Here is a 20,488-nt window from a genome sequence, read left to right on the forward strand (position 1 = left end):
TTTGAATTGGGAAACCGTGTCTGCTCCCCGAACACTGTCTGGAAGGCTATTCCAAAGCTTTGGAGCCAAATATGAAAACGCCCTACCCCATTTTGTAGACTTTGAAATTGTGGGAATTACAAAAAGTCCAGAGTTTTGTGATCTTAAGGGACGTGGTGGATTGTAGCGTATCAGAAGACTGGTTAGGTATGTGGGAGCTAAACCATTTAAAGCCTTGTATGTAAGTAGTACTATTTTGTAATTAATTCTAAACTGAACAGGTAGCCAGTGCAGAGATGATAATATAGGTGTTGTATGATCATATTTTCTGGATCTGGTGAGAACCCTGGCGGCTGCATTTTGGACTAACTGTAGCTTGTTTATTGAGGATGCAGGACAACCACCTAGTAATGCATTACAATAGTCCAGTCTGGAGGTCATGAATGCATGAACTAGCTTTTCTGCATCAGATACGGATAAGATGCTCCTAAGTTTGGCGATATTTCTAAGATGGAAAAAGTCTGTTTTTGTGATATTGGAAATATGATTTTCAAAGGACAAGTTACTGTCTAATATTACGCCCAGGTCTTTTACTGTTGAGCTAGTAGTAACAGTACATCCTTCTAAACGCAGGCTGAATTGTGAAAGCTGTTGTGTGCTGGTTTTTGGGCCAATAAGTAATATCTCTGTCTTATCTAAATTTAGTAAAAGAAAGTTATTGGTCATCCAATCTTTTATGTCCTGGACACACTCAGTTAGTCTAGACAACTTAGGTATTTCGTCTGGTTTTGTTGAGATATATAATTGGGTATCATCAGCATAACAATGAAAACTAATCCCATGTCTTCTGATGATGTTACCCAAGGAAAGCATGTATATTGAGACCCTAACTCTTAGTCCTGCCAGCTACACCAAATATACATTCACATTATACATTATGTGACTGCGACCATACCTATATAACCTAACTGTTATCTCTCCTCTCCTGTTCTCTCTCCCCCTTTCACTCCTTCTCCCTCTCTCTCTGTCGAGCTACACATGTCGTTCCTGAGCTGCCAGTGATCCAGACTCTCTCTGCCTTCTGGACCTGTCTGACCCATCCTGGTGCCCCGCTTCTGGTTGGAGATCTTGCACATGGATGCCCAAAGTGTCTCTTTGGGATGCGTCTGGTGTCTTTGGATGGTTTTACTCTACCATGAAGACAGTTCTGGCCTCAGCTGGTGTTGACAGCTGTTTTTCTGAGAACTTGACTTGGCTGCAGTTGCTCGAAAGTTCAATTACAACATCAATTAACATCAACTGTTATAGCTGAACTGCCTGCCACCTAACACACAGTATGAGTGCAGATCAATTCCTGCTGTCTTCTTCTTCTTCTTTGTCTTTCGGCTGTTCCCTTTCAGGGGTCGCCACAGCGAATCATCTGCCTCCATCTAACCCTATCCTCTGCATCCTCTTCTCTCACACCAACTAACTTCATGTCCTCTCTCACTGCATCCATAAATCTTCTCTTTGGTCTTCCTCTAGACCTCCTGCCTGGCAGTTCCAACCTCAGCATCCTTCTACCGATATATTCACAATCTCTCCTCTGAACATGTCCAAACCACCTCAATCTGGCCTCTCCGAGTTTATCTCCAAAACATCTAACATGGGTTGTCCCTCTGATAAACTCATTCTTAATCCTATCCATTCTTGTCACTCCCAAAGAGAACCTCAACATCTTCATCTCTGCTACCTCCAACTCTGCCATTGTCTGTTTCACCCAAAGGAGGATGGGTTCCCTGTTGAGTCTGGTTCCTCTCAAGGTTTCTTCCTATTACCATCTATCTATAAATCTTTTGATTGTGTAAAGCTGCTTTGTGACAATGTCAATTATTAAAAGCGCTATACAAATAAAATTGAATTGAATACTTGCCTCCAGTCTCTGTGCATGGAGTTTGTTTGCTCTGTACTTTGTTGGTTTTTTTTTGTGGGTTTTCTATCAGTCCTAAAAAAATGAAGTAGGCTACATGGTGTTTCCAAAATTTGTAACTGAGTATGTGAGTGTGTGTCCCTTTGCCCTGCAATGGGTTGGCACTTAATCCAGGGTGTACCCCACCTTGTGCTCTAGGTTCCTTGGGATAGCCTCCAGGCCCCCTGCAACACAAGATAACCATTATTTAAAAAAAAAAGAATAGATAGATGCACAATGATAGACAGTGTCACAAATCAACTTTATTTGAAAAAACTTTGGAAAAAAAAAGCTCTGGGCACCTCCTTTAGTTTTCATTATACAAGGTATCGATAAATAGCCTGCAACTTTTGATTGAAGTAGGCATTGCAGATCATAAAATACTAGCAGTTCACTCAGGTACTGTGGTGTGAGACCATTTGGTGGTTTATAGGTTAATAGCAGTATTTTGCAATCAGTGCAGAATTCCACTGGGAGCCAGTGCAGTGTGGATAAAATAGGGGTGATGTTGTCAGATTTTCTGGTTCTGGTAAGAACTCTCTGGCTGCTGCATTCTGGACTAACTGAAGCTTGTTTATGCACCTACTGTAGAACATCCAGACAGTAAGGCGTTATATTAATCCAACCTAAAAGTTACAAAAGCATGAACTAATTTCTCTGTATCATTTAGTGACATTTTATTTCTTATATTTGCAATAATTCACGCTGGTACGCTGATTCACGTGAGGTATCAGGGTCCTGATACCTCGACACTTTGTCCGATCATTTAGGTAGCACCAATAAGGTATCAGGGCCTTCAAAGAGAAAGACAAAAAAAAAGAAAGATAGACAGACAAGCACGCTCAAGAGAGAGAGAGAGAGAGAGAGGCAAAGACCCACCCTCTGTCTGCCTAAAATGCCAGCGTAAGAGAGAGAGAGAGAGAGACAAAGAAAGATAAATCCTCCTATAAATCCTCAGTAAGGGCATAGGATATAAGTTTTATTTTTAGTTTCCAGAGCCTTGTCCGTTCACGTGGAGATGGCGGGGCCCTGTTTGTTTTGTGTTTTTGGTTTTCTTTAAGTTCCCTAATTAATAATCCCACGCTATCTCCAAACAGGAAGGTCTTCCCGTGCATATCACAAGCACTCTCACAACTCCTATTTCACTGACCCCCTCTAAAGCCCTGCGTCAGGGCTCTTATAATCATCTAAACATCTCGTGGTGCGGCTTTCCATACCGCACCATGCTGATATTTCTCACAACAGCACTCCCTCTCGTGTGATATTTCCAACAGTGATGTAAAATATGACTAATTCTGTCAACGTGTGATGGCATTTTGATTGTGTAAATTATGGTTCAATTGATTGACAATATGATTCAATTCCAAGTGAGACAGCAAATAAGTGTTATGAGTGTGTTAGAGTGTGTGTTTGGAGTTGCAGTTTTCCGAGACCATGTTTGTAGGTTTAGCGCTGATACTGGCATGAACCCTACAGCATATTCTTTCCTCTAGACTGGGTCTTTTAACTGTGATTTAAAATAAAGTGCAAAGGTTGGCATGGGATTTACAAAGTGTCAGAAAACAGTTACCCAATTTCCTTGTTTGCTTAAAACACTGTGACCGTCATATCTTTTCTTAACACAATTCTTCGTTCACACGTCTGCATTTCGACATATTGTTTCCAAATTACAAGTAAGGTCTCATTACAGGATGTTTTCACCTTCACACTGTTCATTAGCTCATACAACCAAATTACAGATATGAATGTATGTTAAAATTTTTCCTTGTACAGTGTATATCATTGAGAAATGTCTCATAACCTTACCGTACATTTAAAAATAGCACTTAATCACAACCATTTACCTTTTGAACAACACATGTTTATTAACAGTATTTTCTCAGTGATTGGCAAAAACTCCAGTCTTTCAGCTTCCTTTTTTTTTTATCATTTCCTACAATCACACTCAATCATCTTCTATATTGCTTTATCCTGTATTCAGGGTCGCGGAAACCTAGAGCCTATCCCAGGAGGCTTTGGGCACAAGGCGGTGTACACCCTGGACAGGGTGCCAATAAATCGCAGGGCACACAATCATCCATAGGCAATTTGGGAACATCATTTAACCTAACCTACATGTCTTTGGACTGTGGGAGGAAACTGGAGTACCCGGAGGAAACCCACCAAGCACGGGGAGAACATGCAAACTCCATGCACACAGAGATGGGAATTGAGCCTGGATGGGAATCGAACCCAGACCCTGGAGGTGCAGGGCGACAGTGCTAACCACTACACCGTGCTGTAAATGCACTGTAAATGTATGCTTTAAATTACACAATAATTATAGTGGTTAGTGAGTATCACTATGGGCTGAGGCCTCCAAGGTGTAGGGTTCGATTCCAGGATTGGGTCTCTGGGTGTGTGGAGTTTGTATGGTTTCCTTGTGCCGGGTGGGTTTCCTCTGAGTGCTCTGGTTTTCTCCCACGGTCCAAAGACATGCTGATTAGGATAATTGGCATTTTCAAATCGCCAGTATATATATATATATATATATATATATATATATATATATATATATATATATATATATTTATATATATGTATATACATATATATAATATATATATATATATATATATATATATATATATACAGTATGAAGTGTGTGTGTGTATCTATGTGTGTGTGTGTGTGAAAGAGAGAGAGAGAGCAAGAAAATAGAAATATATATCATAATGTTGATGTTAGATCAACATATTGCCATTTTTTAAGTATAATAAAATACTCTTTTCATAGTTTTTTCTTTTCAAGTTTTCATAACACATTTATTTTATACATGAATGCTAGATACCTTTTTTTTTCTGGAGTTTCTCATTTTCCTCCAAAATTTCCATCATATGACAGTTACTAAGCAGGTGGCTGGTGCCCTTTTTTCACATGCATTACATACTGTACAGCAAATGACCTTAAATATGACTATGTTTTTCTATTGTCGATGTGATTGACATGGGAGAGACAATATGCCCCTCCCATCCAGAGATCACTACCACTTTTGCTCCCTTGACTTGACTGGCACTCAATCTGGAATTTAAATCTCCCCAAAATATGACAGCAAGCATTTTCTGTTCTGCTTTTCTCTTTCTGAAATGTTAGAATACATGAGGGGATATTAGAGGATTATAAATATATGAATGGGAGATGAGCAGGTTATCATTATGTTGCAGAAATTATCATTATGTCTCAGGTTTTTACCAACAACACATTGATGAAACTTTGGAAAAGCGGTAAAAATGAACATGCTGTGTTTATAGCAGCAAATTATGTAATATAAATGCAAATTTTATCATTATTAAAAGTGTGGAATTTCTAAGTTCCAATTTCTAAGTTTCTAAGTGTTAAATACTAACCAAAAACTTATAACGAACACACTTTTAATAATGATAAAATTAATAACCTCCAAGATGATATTAAATTTAATTTACAGGTACAGAAATCACAAGCAGTCTTTCAACATCTTTCCTCTTTCAAGTGTCCTGATTACGTTAACACAATGACTTTTACATCATTTTAGAAGTTTTCATGTAACCCTCACATACAGTAAATCCCTTTTTAATATTGATGTACGTATTCAATATTGATGTACTTATTTAATACTGATGCACTATGCTGACTGTGGTTATAAAAGTTCTACATACTGTAGCTTCCTTTCAACCAAAGCGCTACCTAGAAACCCTTTGTTTTGATCTTAGTTTCATTTTAATAAATCACATGACAAAAATGTGACATATTTGTTATTGGCTTCAGCATTATGGTCATATTGATACCCCAAGCTCGACACGCGGGTAAGCCTTGTGACTGAATGAGTGTTAAAACTTCCCTAGTCAGCACTCATCATCACCACCACCACAACTATGATCTTCTGCTTTTTTTTCCCTCACATAACTGGAACATCCTTCAACATCCTCAACTTCTTCCTAGAGATCTCAACTACACTAATTTTAAGCAACACACATCATTATTATTTTTTCAAGGGTTCTCACATCACTTGCACATGCAGGAATAGAAAATGTTCCATACATAATGATTTATAGCGAGAGCTGTAGGAAGGTTTGGTAATTTTGGGGGCTCTGACTCTGGGATTGGGTAAACAGGATATAACATCATGCCCCCATGGCTGTGTGTTTGTCTTTACTGTTCTCTTAACACTCGTGTGCATCACTACTGAGCCTTATAGCATCTGAGCTGTTGGGAAAGGAAGCCACAATGACTGGTAAGAGTGGTTTATTTTTTTTACATAATTAGATTTGAAGAATTTTAACCTTCTAAGACAAAATTTTTTCTTATATGAGGACATGATAATTTCTCCTGATTGCATTCTAAATATATTGATATTCAATCTTCATATTAGGATCATTAGGTATAATTCTTTTGCCAAACTTTCTGTTTAAAGATATTAAATAAGATAAGATAAGATAAGATAAGATAAGATAAGATAAGATAAGATAAGATAAGATAAATGTTAATAATTCCAAAGGGAATTCTTGTGACAGAGATCTTTCAATCGCAAGGAGAGTAAGAAATATACACACAAATGAAATTAATAAAAATAAAAATAAAAAAATCCACAAATTATCATCAGGTGATAGTTGTCAAGTGGTAATGCATTAAAACAGTGCGGAAAAACTGCAATGTACATAACAGGAGAATCCGGCTCTCAGAAAGTTAAAATGAGAAAATATTATATAATATAAATCTCATTAACATTATTATGGAAAAATATCTTAGTTACACCAACTCTACATCTTAATACATTTTCATTCGAATGCATAATGCATGACTATATCTACAAAAAGAAAAAGAGATTAGATTTTTAAAAAAGAAATATTTCAAAAATGTGTCAATAAACCATTTTTAAACAGAAAAACATAAGTATAATGCCAGCATCAACAGGAAGAAGCTCTTACTGAATAGTTGGATGATGTAAATTATATGCTATGAAGGTCACTCGATTTCAACAACAGCTCCAGGAAAATCTTTCATAAGAATGATGTTCATTCTGGTAAATTTCTGTGGGTTTATTGAAGCTGGCGTACAGTGACTTAAAACCGTATTAATACAAAAAGTTTTGTTGGTTTATATTGAATTCATACTTGAACCGAACTTCGATTAGAAAGTAAGGCAATAAAGCTACATCTAATCTGACTGCCAAAAAGCTTTTTTGTTCTTGTTGTAAAAAACTAATTAAAAAATGTGAGAAATCCAGTTTCTAGAATATACACCAATAATCTAATCCGTGTATCCCCATCCATCCCATCCATATAGGAACCTCTGTAGTAGGCCAATGGTGACCATTGTATTTATTAATCTGTGTATTAGGCTAACTAAAATATTTATGATTTTAAAATAATCCCAAACCCATTTTTAACTTCCAGGTCCAAACAAATCATTTCTCATGTTAAACTTCTCTGACATCTTTAACTACACGGAATACAACTACACGGACACCTACATTATAGATGTGATGACCATAGCATGCGATCCTTTCACCTCATCTCACACTATTAACATCGCCGTGTGCATTTTATTTGTGCACATCTTCCTCCTTGCCATCCCTGGCAATGTGATTGTTGGGCTGGTGATCTTATCAAACCTGCGGTTTCTTTCTCCATCCGACATCTACCTTTTCCATCTGGTGATTGCAGACATACTGCTGGCTCTTACCCTCCCCTTCTCTGCCACCTCCGTCATCACTGGTTGGATCTTCGGTGACGTCATGTGCAAGCTGGTCAACTTAGTCAGAGAGGCTAATTTCTACACCAGCATCCTCTTTTTGGTCTGCATTAGTGTGGATCGCTACATGGTCATTGTGCGTGCCATGGAGGTCCGGAGAATCAAAAGAATGTGGTGTACCTGGGCTGTTTGTGTCATGGTCTGGCTTTTAGGGTTCCTACTTTCCCTCCCTGCCTTGTACAATGAAGTCGAGTCCAGCAAAAGAATTGACGTACTGATTTGTGCCGAACATTATGAACTAGAAAAAGCAGACAATTGGAGGATAGCAACTCGTCTGATGAGGCACTTCCTGGGCTTTCTGCTACCCCTGGGCATCATGCTAATATGTTATGGTGTGACAGTGGCCAGGCTGTTGCGGACAAGGGGTTTCCAGCGCCATAAAGCCATGAAAGTGATTGCAGCTGTTATGGTGGCATTCTTATTGTGCTGGACACCCTTCAACTTATCCACCATGGTTGATACACTTCAGAGAGCAAATCTGGTGAACAAGGACTGTGCAGCTCAATACTCCGTAAGCATGGCCATGTTTATCACACAGAGCCTGGCGCTGCTGCACTGCTGCGTCAACCCGGTGGTGTACGCCTTCGTCGGACAGAAGTTCAGAACGAGGTTCTTCCACATTATCAAGAAGACACGGCCGTTAGAGCGCGGCACGCCGTCGAGATCCACCAGGTCCACCTCGCAGACTTCAGAAGGTGCATCCCACTTCCTCTGAACGACAGCTTTTGCAAAATGTCACCGCATTGGACATCACAGTATAAATGAACTGATATTTATTAGGAAAGCAATGCCAATGTTTGTGCACTGAAATACTTTATTAATGCTTGTAGGCCGAACATCAATAATGATATAGTCCCAAATAAATCCAAGATGCTATCACACTTGCTATTATAAGTTGTTTTGAGAAATTTTATATGCACTTTTTTTTGTTTGTTTTGTTTTTTAAAGGCAGTATGGTGCACAAATATTTCTGATGTGCAAAGATTCACCGCTTCATAATCCCACTTTCCATCTTCTAATATCTGTAATATGTTTTACAACAGAAATGGTCTATCATAGCCAGACATGCTGTCTGCCTTGACACTTTCTTTGTATGGAAATGTATCCGATTTTTTTTAGGTTATCTACAATAAAACACACTATTGGGCACCATTATGTGCATTTAAACAAGCTCTAGCTGGATAATGTATTGTAATGCTCTGTCTGCCGTTCCACCATGAGTCTTCATTAGAGCTTGTTGCACTTCTCATCTTAACCACTAGGTTTAGTAATAATTCTATGAAATTACGAAAGGGATGAGTGTCACTTAAATAGATGATCAGTAAGAAAATGGAATTTTTAATTCTTGGAGTTTATCAATGAACATCAAAGATGTACGGCTTTGTTGAACGGCTGCTATACATACTGTATGCACACAGCCTACTCACAGCTGAAATATATTTCAGTAAAGTTTAATCCTGGATTATTATCTGATTGGTCTTTAATATTTATTCATTAAACACAAAGATTGTGTATCAGGGTAACGTCATAGAACTGTTCTCTTTTTTATTTCCTTATTAAGTCTTTTTTTGTTGATGTGTTTTTATTCATTGTAGATGCAACATAAAACTAAAACTCTTATCATACTTATCTTATCATAATGTAAAGAATCTTTTTTAAGTGATTTTTTTTTGTTTTGTGACAGCTTTATTTTTGTAATATTTTTTATTAAAACTTTTTTTATATAGAATTTAAAACTTTTATTGTAAAAATGTACATTTTTGAAAATGTCATTTTATTTCTTGTTCCAGTTTCTGGAATCCACTTCTATATATCTGAACTTGCCTCAAATAAATAAGATGACTGTTGTTTTAAATCAATCTTTTCCCTTAAATTTTCTACATTTCTAATCAATTTTTTTCCTAACAAATTTCTTTTCGCAAAAAATTCAGTAGAGAAGCTAAGGTGCCCTAAAAGAAGAAAAAAATTCATCCTACCCAACTGTGTTTAACTGAAGGATCTATCCAATGAGGGAAGCTTAATATACAATCTGTACAAATAAATTGATAAGTCTGATGGTAATTCTAGGGGGATTTTAGGAGGAGTGATCCTAAGCAGAGATTTTACTGCCACAAAAACACTTTCTTTTTTAAGAGTTCAACTGTAAGCGATTAAATGTACAGTAGGCTACATGTGATAGATTATAGTGTAGGAATAAATTCCCCAAATATTAGATCTGTCCTTCTGTACTTCATTAATATCGCTAAATCCACAGTGCATCAATAGCTGCTTAGTAGCTTTTAAGCAAATAAAGGAAACAGCAAGCTCACTCCTACATGGATCATTTGATTCATTTAATATTTAAGACAATTTTAGCTTCTGAATTTGGCCCGTAGTAAAACACCTACCCTGGGCAGAGGTGGAAGCTAACTGAGTACATTTACATTTTGGCAGACGCCCTTATCCAGCAACTTGGTGGTTGTGGGGTTTGAACCTGGGATCTTTCGAACCGTAGTCCAATGCCTTAACCACTGAGCTACCCCTGGCCCATGTATTTCATGACTGTACTTAAGTGCATATTTTAATGTACAATATCTGTACTTTATTTGAGTAGTTTTATTAGAAAATACGTTTTACTTTTACTCTGTACAACAAATATCTGTACTTTTTCTTCATTACATTTCTGCATACCATTGTGATACTTAATCACAGTGTTGTGTAGTATTTGAAGCAGATATTTTATCATCTGCTGACTATAATGTGTAATTGTGTGACCTGCCTTTCTTTTGAGACACACCTAATAACGCAACAGGAATTTATAATCAGAAGTGGAGCTGATGCAGACAGTGACGAAAACAGCACAGTTACAATCGGAAACCGGAAAGAGAGAGAGAGAGAGAGAGAGAGAAAGAGGGAGAGAGATTTCTTTTTTTACTGTAAGCTAATACTAACCCTATACTGCCCTCTAAAATCCTGACCTCTCTCCGAGTAATTTCACATGCTTTGCTCATTAAAGGAGTTCCTGGGAGTGTTTCAGACATGAAGCAATGGTCCTGGTGTACTGGGAAAACCTTCGACCTTGATGGTATCCAAGCACTGGTGAAACCCTCAAGTGCCCCAGTGCGACTTATAGAAGGGTTTAATTCTGTACATTTAGAGAATGGTCATTATAAAAGTATATTTTAAAACAATGTGGTGTACTCAAACCAGTTATGGAACTTGAACAAAGAATCCCAAGGAAATTATAGGGTTCTAGCGTAAATAAATTTAATAGAAAACATTTATTAATCACAGCCCGGTTGCAGGGTGGTGCTGTGGTTAGCACTGTGCCCGTGCACCTTTAGGATGCGCTATGGCTGTGAACATCTATGTGCATGATCTCCTCATGCTTGTCTGATTCCTAGAGTACATGTGCTCCAGTTTCCTTCCACAGTCCAAAGACATGCAGAGGATGCTGACTGGCATTTCCAAATTCCCCGGAGTGTGTGCCCTGCGAAGGACTGGCACTCTGTCCTGGGTGTACCCCGCCTCGTGTATGAGCCCCCTGGAATAATCTCCAGGCCTTCTGAGACCCTGGATAGATTAAGCAGTATAAGGAATAAGTGAGTGATAGTAATTACAGTTTTAAGTTTAACAGATTATGTAATAAAACTAATTGTTTGATTAGTGCTGGTGTCATGGTGTTTTATTGCCCTCTGCTGGCAAAGGAAGTGGGAAGGTGTATGTTTATGTTCATTACCTCATACCTGAAATTTCATAATCACACTTTCTACTACATCCGGCAACAAATACTTGTACTTTTATATGTTCCTGCCAGGTTGTGTCTCATAACCACAGTGGTGTGTAATATTTGAAGGAGTAATATCACCACCTGCTGATTTTTATGCATAACTGATCGATTTGCCTCCCTCTCTGTGAAATGCTCATGTATGTAGCAGGTGTTTGAAATCTGTATTTCCCACAACCACTCAAAATTCAAACCAAGATGTTGGCCTGCAATGCCAAGGCTAAGTTTTATTTTATTGCTTTTTTGATTATGACCTAATTTTAGTTATTATTATTATTATTATTATTATTATTATTATTATTATTATTATAACAGGTATTCCATTTTAAAGTTGCTAATATTTGCATATTTCTATTTATGTTTAGTTACAGTATATATATATATATATATATATATATATATATATATATATATATATATATATATATATTCTTTTTGCATTTAAATAAAATCTGAAGGTGAGTACTTTTGTACTGTAGACATACTATATAAATGACTTTTACCTTTACTTACAATATTTTATCTAGGGAATCTCTACTTTTACTCAAGTACAAAATTTGTGTACTTTGCCCACCACTGAGATGTTTTGCTTTAAAAACGTGTACCCCCCAGGGTACATTACAGTATGTACCTCCCAGGGTTGACCCGACCCCCCCTTAATGCTATGTCTCTGTGGCCGCAGTCAACTGTGGTGTGTTTATTGGACTTTAGTGTTGCAGGATGCTTAATGTGACATTTTTCCTCACTGTGTCTTGGGTTCACAGGAGTTTTCTAGTGCCATGTATATGTAGTACTATTAAAGCTCTGGGTTTTGCACAGTTCTTGGTGTTGCATCTGTTTTGTTCTTTTTCTTTCTTGTGGTTGACTATTTTCATTCTGACTTGCCGCTTGTAACAGTTTTCATTCCTGTTTCGATTCCTGTTTTTGGTAGTGATGGCAAATGAAGTGTCATAAAGCACTGAAGCTTTCCAGCTGTTTGATTCGAAGAAATGTTCATTACTCGAAGCCTCATCTAACACATGGTTGACTGTAGACATTTATTGCTAAATAAAAAAAAAAAACATGCATCACAGCAAATTAATTTATTTCCATGAACTCTTGGTGATTCCCCAAGAACAATCTTTTAGTAAGTGGAACATTTAATTATTCGGGTTTTAAACCACTGGTGTACAGACAGACAGACACACACGATGCACATGACTTTTAAAAGGTACAAGAGGGGATGTAGGGTTTTTTTATGAGTTTTTATTCAGAAAATGCTGTGGTCGCATTGAGGTGGTTCCTTTTCTTAGACACAACCACCCCAGTCTTGGAAAAAACACTTAAACGGAATTGTGAATGTATACATAAAACTTGAAATGCCAAATGATACAGATGAGAATATATGTGCTTTTATCTACCCCAGAAATCAAGTGGAACCCCAGCCTAGTAGCGGTCTACTTAATGCAATTATAATTGGCAATAATTATTACTGTGCTTTCTAACGATAATATCTTAGCAATGATAATGTGTATTTGCTGTACAATAACTGTAACTTAAGGTAAAACAAACACTTCACATTAATTAAATAAACATGCAATATGAACATAAATGCGAATAATATTTAATCAGAACTGTTGTGAGCATATATATAAAATTAAAACATAAAAAATTTAATTGAAGCCACAATTTTAAAAAATTATAATTATTTGGATAATATTTGACAAATGCTCAATTTAAGAAAGAAATCTAAAAGATAGACAAAGGAAATGGAATGGTTGCTACTATCTTCTTCTTCTTTGTCTTTCGGCTGTTCCCTTTCAGGGGTCGCCACAGCGAATCATTTGCCTCTATCTAACCCTATCCTCTGCATCCTCTTCTCTCACACCAACTAACTTCATGTCCTCTCTCACTACATCCATCCCAATTTCCACCGGCATCCTGTAGGTCAACAACACCAGTCGCGGTCGTTGTTAACCCGGGCCACGACCAATCCGGTATGGGAATTATATTTGTGATTCGCATCATTGATTTGGCAAATGTTTTACGTCGGATGCTCTTCCTGACACAACCCTCTGCATTTATCCAGACTTGGGACTGGCACAAGAAAACACTGAATTGCGCCCCTCCGTGGTTGCATTGAATGGTTGCTACTATAGTAAGAACTAATTAGTGTCATTGATAATGGTAATAACAGCAAACCATAAACTTGTTGAAAAAAAAATTATTCAAAATCAGTGACATCAGTGGTCATTGTGGCAAGGAAGCTTTACAGAATTAAAACATATGGAAATCAGTTCAAAATATGTGGTGAAATATGTAGAAATTATCATTATTTGGCCTTGATGACCAGGCAGAGGTCGAGAGTGGCAAGAGAAAAACCACCTGAGATGACAATATCAAGTAACATTAAGAGGAACAAGACTTAACATGGAACCCATCCTCATTCGGGTGATATTAGAAAGCAGGGATTGTTCTGCAGTCATACTGTGTTAGGAGGATAAAAGTTCATTATAACAGGATTGTAGAATTTCCTTCAAGATCAATAAAGTATCTATCCATCTATCCATCTTTCCAACCAAACACCATGCCCTTTTTCATGCCACACTGTACCTAAATGAATACCATGCTCTACCTGATGTATGCTTTGTTCTGCTTGAGATATGCCCTGCACCACCTGACCACCCCCCCCCTCCTCCTCTTCATCACTTGAGCCCAACCTTGCACTGTCCCAGCACTACACCATCTCAGCCTAATCCAGTTAAGGCTGTTTGTTTTTTCCAGCTGGGTTTTGTGTTGCAGGATTTTACAGTGATGTTGTTGCTCAGCGTGTCTGGCTTCAGTTTGTTCACAGGTGTTCAAAAGTATTGTCTCTGACAGTTTCAGAGTGGCATCAATTTAGCTCTGGTTTTTGGACCGTTCTTGATTTCTCATATTTTTGTTCTGTGTGTTCTGTGTGGTTTTTCTGTTTCACTCTTGATTGGTTTACTGGCTGTCATAGTTTTTATTCCTGTTTCAATTCCTGTTTTTGGATATCATTTTCTTTATAAAATCCTTAAAAAAACTACATTTCTATAACAGTACTTTAAATCATTTCATTTTTAATCATCATATTTATATTCAAAATACAAAAGATCAGCAGGTCCAGTTTCATTGCTGTGAAGCCACCAAGAACATTTACACCAAGCCCAAAACATGGTTACGTAATGCTTGTGGCATATAATCTATGAATAGGAAGATCCTTGCCATTGTAATTTGATTTTCTGTATGAACTGAAAGTCTATTCCAGTGTCACCAGAGGAGATTCTTTTTGTTAAACTTGGTGGATTTATCTTCTTCAGATAAAAAAAAAAAAGCGGAATGGTAAGAAAATGTATCATTATTACTATTAATGAAAAAAAACAGAGTTTACTGAGAATGAATAGTCATTATGATAGAAAAGCCTAAACTCAGTGATCATATATGCTACTTAATCAGGTATACAGGGTAAGCCTAAACCTCTCATAGAATAAAAACATTACTTTGATTTCTGCATATTTTTTGTAATTTTTTTCCATCTTGACTTTTATACTTTTAACTTTTGTACTTCTTGTTTCCTGAAAGATTGGACAGATTAATTATTTTCCTAAACTACCTGTTAGGTGGGAATTTATATATATATATATATATATATATATATATATATATATATATATATATATATATATATATGTATTTTTCTAATGTAAAATAATGAAAGTTTTATATAGTAACCAACATGTGCAAAAATAAATGCTAAATCGTCATACACTGTAGCTGCAGATTTTTTGCTATGGGTAAACAGTTTAAGGTGGATTTGTATTTGGAAATGTATGCTATAAGATAGACTTATGTTAGTTATTGACTACACTAAACTGGTGGTTTAAGCCTAAAACGATTTCACTAAGTTCTTCCGATTCTGGCTTGTTTTGTTGTCCCTAGGTACCGCCTCTTTTCAATGGGGGGCAGATCGTTTAGTGTTATTGCACCCAAAGTATGGAATTCTCTACCACACTCTCTCCGTTCTGTTAATAACATTTCAGTATTTAAATCTTTACTCAAAACTCACTTGTTTTCTAAATGTTACACCTCCGATTCGTTAAACTGACCCCTTTGTTTAATTCACCTGTCCTCTGCATGTCTGTCTCTTAGGTCTTGTTTTGTATTTACGGTTTGTTATATTAGATTTTTTTTTGTCTGTTTGCTCAAGTGTCCTTGAGCTCTCGAAAGGCGCTATATACAGTAAATAAAAAGTATTATTATTATTATTATTATTATTAACCAATAAAATTTTTTGGTAAAAAAAAAAAAAAGGTGCATCTTAAAGCTAAACTTGGTTAAAGTTACCCTTTGTCTTTTTTTCCAGTTCAACATGTCAAATATGGAGATAGATATGTACGAGAACTACAGTTATGACGACTTGGTGTCCTCTATGCCATGTGTCAAGTCCCTAAATGGAGTAAATGGCACTGGGATTGTTATTAGCTACATCATTGTGTTCTTCCTCGGTCTCATGGGGAACAGTGTAGTGATGTTTGCCGTGGGCACCATGAAGAAGCACAGAACATCTACTGACATCTACCTGATGCACCTGGCATTTGCTGACCTCCTATTCTCGCTCACGCTGCCCTTCTGGGCCGTCTACATGAATAAATCGCATTGGGTTTTCGGCACTTTTCTGTGTAAGTTGCTCTCGGGTGTTCAGGAGGCAGCATTCTACAGCTGTATCTTCCTGCTGGCGTGTATAAGCATCGACCGATACATGGTCATCGTCAAAGCCAATCAGTTCCTCTCAAAGCAGCACCATGTAGTGAGGTTGGTGTGTGTTTCTGTATGGCTAGGAGCCACTGTGTTGTCCATACCCATCATGGTTCAGAGAGAGGCACTGCAACTAGACGGCTACAGTGAGATGCATTGCTATGAAAACATTACAGCCGAGAAGCTGGATGAGTGGCGATTTGGATTGCGAGTTGTCCGTCACGTCCTTGGCTTTTTCCTTCCTCTGACAGTCATGCTGGTCTGCTATGGCTACACAGCTGGAACCCTCTCTCGCTCACATGATAGCCAGAAACACAAAGCGATGAGAGTGATCATGTGTGTGGTGCTGGCTTTTATCATATGTTGGCTGCCTAATAATGTGACTGATTTTGTGGACACATTGATGCGAGGGGGGCTTATCCAGGACACATGCCAGAATCGAAGTAATGTAGATATGGCCATGTATATCACACAGGCTTTAGCCTTCATGCATTGCGCCATCAATCCCATCCTCTACGCCTTTGTGGGCAAGAAGTTCAGAAAACATCTGCTGACTTTGCTCTTTAAAAAGGGACTGGTGAAAAGGGAAGTGCTTGGTCGCCTTCGAGCTGGCTCAATCTACAGCTCTGGAAGCACCAGACACACTTCTGTCACTTTGTAGAGCTTCCATCGACCACCAATATGCTCACACAGAGCCTGGTGTTACTGCACTGCTATATCCATCTGGTGCTGTACACTTTCACGGGAGAGAAGTTCAGAACGATGGTCAACAAGACACAGCCGTTAGGGCACGGCAGGGCAGGCGTCAAGATCCACCAGGTCCACCTTACAGACTTAAGAGTCAGGCTGGCCTTTGCTCCCTACAGACACAAATGAGCCTGGAGTGCTCATGATCCTGTCAGCAGTTTAATGGTATATAATTGATAATCTGTGTTAATGTTATGTGTTATTACTGATATGGTATGGTAAGGTATGGCTTACCCTATTGTATTTCTCAGATGCAAATAAATTACATGAATATTTTTATTAAATCTATGCAATTATATTAATAAGGCTGATGCACTCTTAGGTGGATTTTAGGAGACATGATGGCACAGATTTCTTTTCTATCACCAAATTTCACTGTATTGATAGAATTGCTGAAAAATACTTTAGTTCTTCTCCGACAGTTCCAATGAAAAGAAAGAATCTTTGGAAATTATAGTGTACAAATGATATCCTATATAACTTGATCTAGGATTCTTTCTGTCTTGCGTAAGCTACCTGCATATCAATCATATCCCTAAATTCAGCTGACTAGTGGTGCTCAAACAGAAACACAAAAAAAGCATCATCCTTAATGTATTATTTGGTTCATTTCATGTCTACAATAATAAAGTATTAAAATATTATCTTGGTTTTAACCCTGTAGTTGCTCACCACAGACATGTTACTAGAGTATATAATAAGAGATGTTGTATTGTTAATGCTAATAAAAAACATAGTTAGTTGTATAATAATATACGTCCTGGTTATAATTTTAGACAATATTAAAAAAACAATATTAATAAGCTGACAATAGATTCAGATGTAAGCAGGAAAACAGATCTGAGCATTCAGACCTGCAGTGTTGACGTATATACTCTAGTGTTATGTCTATGAGATACTTTAGTATCTTTACTAGCTATGCTTAATGATTTTTTATGAACTAATCATTTGGGCATCATTTATTTATAATATTGTCATTTTACTGTTACAATACAATGAGAACGCATTATGCATTACATCGTTCAACATTTGCTAATATTTAGAAGGCATTATTTATTATTGCTCCGTTCTATTTACAGTAAGTCCTATTTAAAATAGCATATTAAAGAGTCTAAGCCACTCTCTTTTTGTTGGAAAAAAACATAGCAGGATAAACAAATATTATTTCACCCTTTGGCCGTAATAAAATTTTACAACTCCATGGAAATTTATTTTAGAAAAAAAAAATTTATCATTAACCTGGTTGTGACACCTCTTAGGACATTTAAGTCACAGCTCTTCATGGAGTTTATCTCACTTACTCACTTTATCTATAACACTTCATCATCAGGACTTATATCGAATCCCAGGAGAATAAGGGCACAAGGCAGGATACAGGGGTGCCGATCCATCACACGATACAAATACATACACATTCAATTTGGGAACACCAGTTAGCCTAATCTGCATGCCTTTGGACTATAGGAGGAAACCAAAGTACCTGATGGAAACCCATCACTAATCACAGGGAAATCATGCAAACTTCATGCACACAAACCCAAGTCTAGGAATCAAACCCTCGACCCTGGGGGTGCAAGGTGACAGGGATAACCACTACACCACCGTGCTGCCTATTGGAGTTAATATTTTATAGAATACTGCCCTCTACTGGGAAAGGAAGTGAAAGGGAGTATGTGTGTGTCTATTATATTATATACCAGAGATTTTATAATAATTTCATAATTAATAAAAGTGTACTAATCTGTACTTTACCTTGTTCCTTTTGTGTGTTCCTTTTGTGTGTTAACTGGTACCTAAATGATTGCAGGTGCAGCATTGAACCTGTAGAGGATGCTAAATATTCACTTTTAATCTGAGGTGTATCCAAACCAGCATTTCATTTTCATCATCTTGGTTTATCTGTATGGGTTATTGCTCTGTTGTAAAATTTCAGCACGTCCTGAACTGTACCTGGTGACCTTATTCCAATAAAAGAGTCAGCTTTACACAGTGTCTTCTTCACTCTTAAAATTGTCCATATTTTAAGAAGTTAATGACCTTTTGACCCCAAACAGTACTTAATGCTTAAGAGATTTCTGTGAATTTTTTTAAAGTGTTAAACATCTTGTGCCATCAAATTCCCGACATACAGTATTGACTAAGAAATTGACTTTCGAAAACAGAAAACCTTCTTCACCCTCAAACATATCCTACTATAATGAATGAAAGCTGACTTTTTAATTATGAAAAAAGAACAAGTATATGAGAAATAATTGTTTAGATAATTATAGTAAATTATATTTCATTGTTATATTTTAAAATAAATAATTAATTACAACTTCGAAATTAATGTATGTAAGTAACTGAACGAATCTGTGTGTGTTACTGTCCTCTACTGGCAAAGGAAGTGAGAGGGGATATTTGTGTTTCTATTATATCATATACCAGAGATTTCATAATAATAGTTTCAGAATTAAAAAATTTGTCCCTTAAATGTGTTTATGTTTTATCAAGATGGGTGCACATAGTGAACATTTTGCTTAAAAATAACTGTGGTACTAATACAGTATGTAATCTTTTAAACCTTTTTTTTAGACACAGTATATCCATGTTTCAAGGCAAAGGATTATTAAAAGTGCAAAAGATAAGATCACTGGCATAGTAACAGATACTGTTGCCAAATTTGATACATGATTACTGTACATGTTGCAGAAAAAGCTGATTATGTGATGCATTCAGTCTGAATTCCTGAACAGGCTGAACTATAAAAGTTCAAATCACAAACATCTACTTTTTATAGGGTCAAGTTGTTAAGGGAAATGCATAAGGCTTCACCACATGCAACAAAACTAATGGAACTGAAAGATGAACCTCTTCCCCATAATTTGGTGCCATCCACCTTGGCCTACTGTAACCTCTAAGAGGTTTCCAGTCTTAGAGCAGTCTTATGCTTTCACCACCATGCTTCACCAGAAGACTAGCTAGGTACTTTTCAGCCAGAGACCCAGTAGATGACAGTAAAGGTAAATGGGAGAGAGTTGTTCTCACAGAGTTAACCAATCGCGGAAGAAAGCAACATTTTCTTCCTGGCAGTTCGTCATATCATTTAATGTTGCTCCCACCTGAGGCAAACCTGAACACTCACTCACTCATCGTGTATACTGTACTGCTTAATCCTGTATACAGGGTCGAGGGGGACCTGGGTGCCAGTTCCAGGAGACTTAGGTCACAAGGCAAGGTACAAAAATTATTTACACTACCGTTCAAAAGTTTTAGAACACTTTCTAACTCCACGATGGTTCCTGATTTTTATTTCTTTCTACATTGTCAAGGAATGCTAATGGCGTCCAAAAAATGCATCAATCTCCTTTGAACAGTTGATATTGAGATGTTTCTGCTACTTCTGCTCTGTAAAGACTTCATAACGCCTCTAATCTGAGGTGCTGTTAATTGGTCATTTTTCAGGCTGATAACTCTAAATGAACTTCTCGTCTGCAGCAGAGGTAGGTTTTGGTCTCGCCCTCCTGGGATGGCCTTTATGAGAT

The 20,488-nt window shown here is 37.2% G+C and overlaps 2 protein-coding genes across 2 annotated transcripts; both read left to right on the plus strand.

Annotated features, from left to right (window-relative positions):
• The first annotated feature begins 5,864 nt into the window (after nt 1–5,864).
• Nucleotides 5,865–9,371, plus strand: LOC128524222 (C-X-C chemokine receptor type 2). The gene is made up of 2 exons (XM_053496673.1): nt 5,865–6,176; nt 7,339–9,371. Exons 1-2 carry the CDS (start codon nt 6,170–6,172, stop codon nt 8,409–8,411), a joined length of 1,080 nt encoding a protein of 359 aa, XP_053352648.1. The 5' UTR covers nt 5,865–6,169; the 3' UTR covers nt 8,412–9,371.
• Nucleotides 9,372–15,772: 6,401 nt separating this feature from the next.
• cxcr2 (chemokine (C-X-C motif) receptor 2) lies at nt 15,773–18,149 on the plus strand. Its single transcript, XM_053496962.1, has one exon. The coding sequence runs from the start codon at nt 15,832–15,834 to the stop codon at nt 16,876–16,878; it is 1,047 nt and encodes a 348-aa protein (XP_053352937.1). The 5' UTR covers nt 15,773–15,831; the 3' UTR covers nt 16,879–18,149.
• Nucleotides 18,150–20,488: the final 2,339 nt, after the last annotated feature.

Source organism: Clarias gariepinus, chromosome 5 (genome assembly GCF_024256425.1).
Source record: "Clarias gariepinus isolate MV-2021 ecotype Netherlands chromosome 5, CGAR_prim_01v2, whole genome shotgun sequence".
In the NCBI taxonomy this organism is placed as follows: domain Eukaryota; kingdom Metazoa; phylum Chordata; class Actinopteri; order Siluriformes; family Clariidae; genus Clarias; species Clarias gariepinus.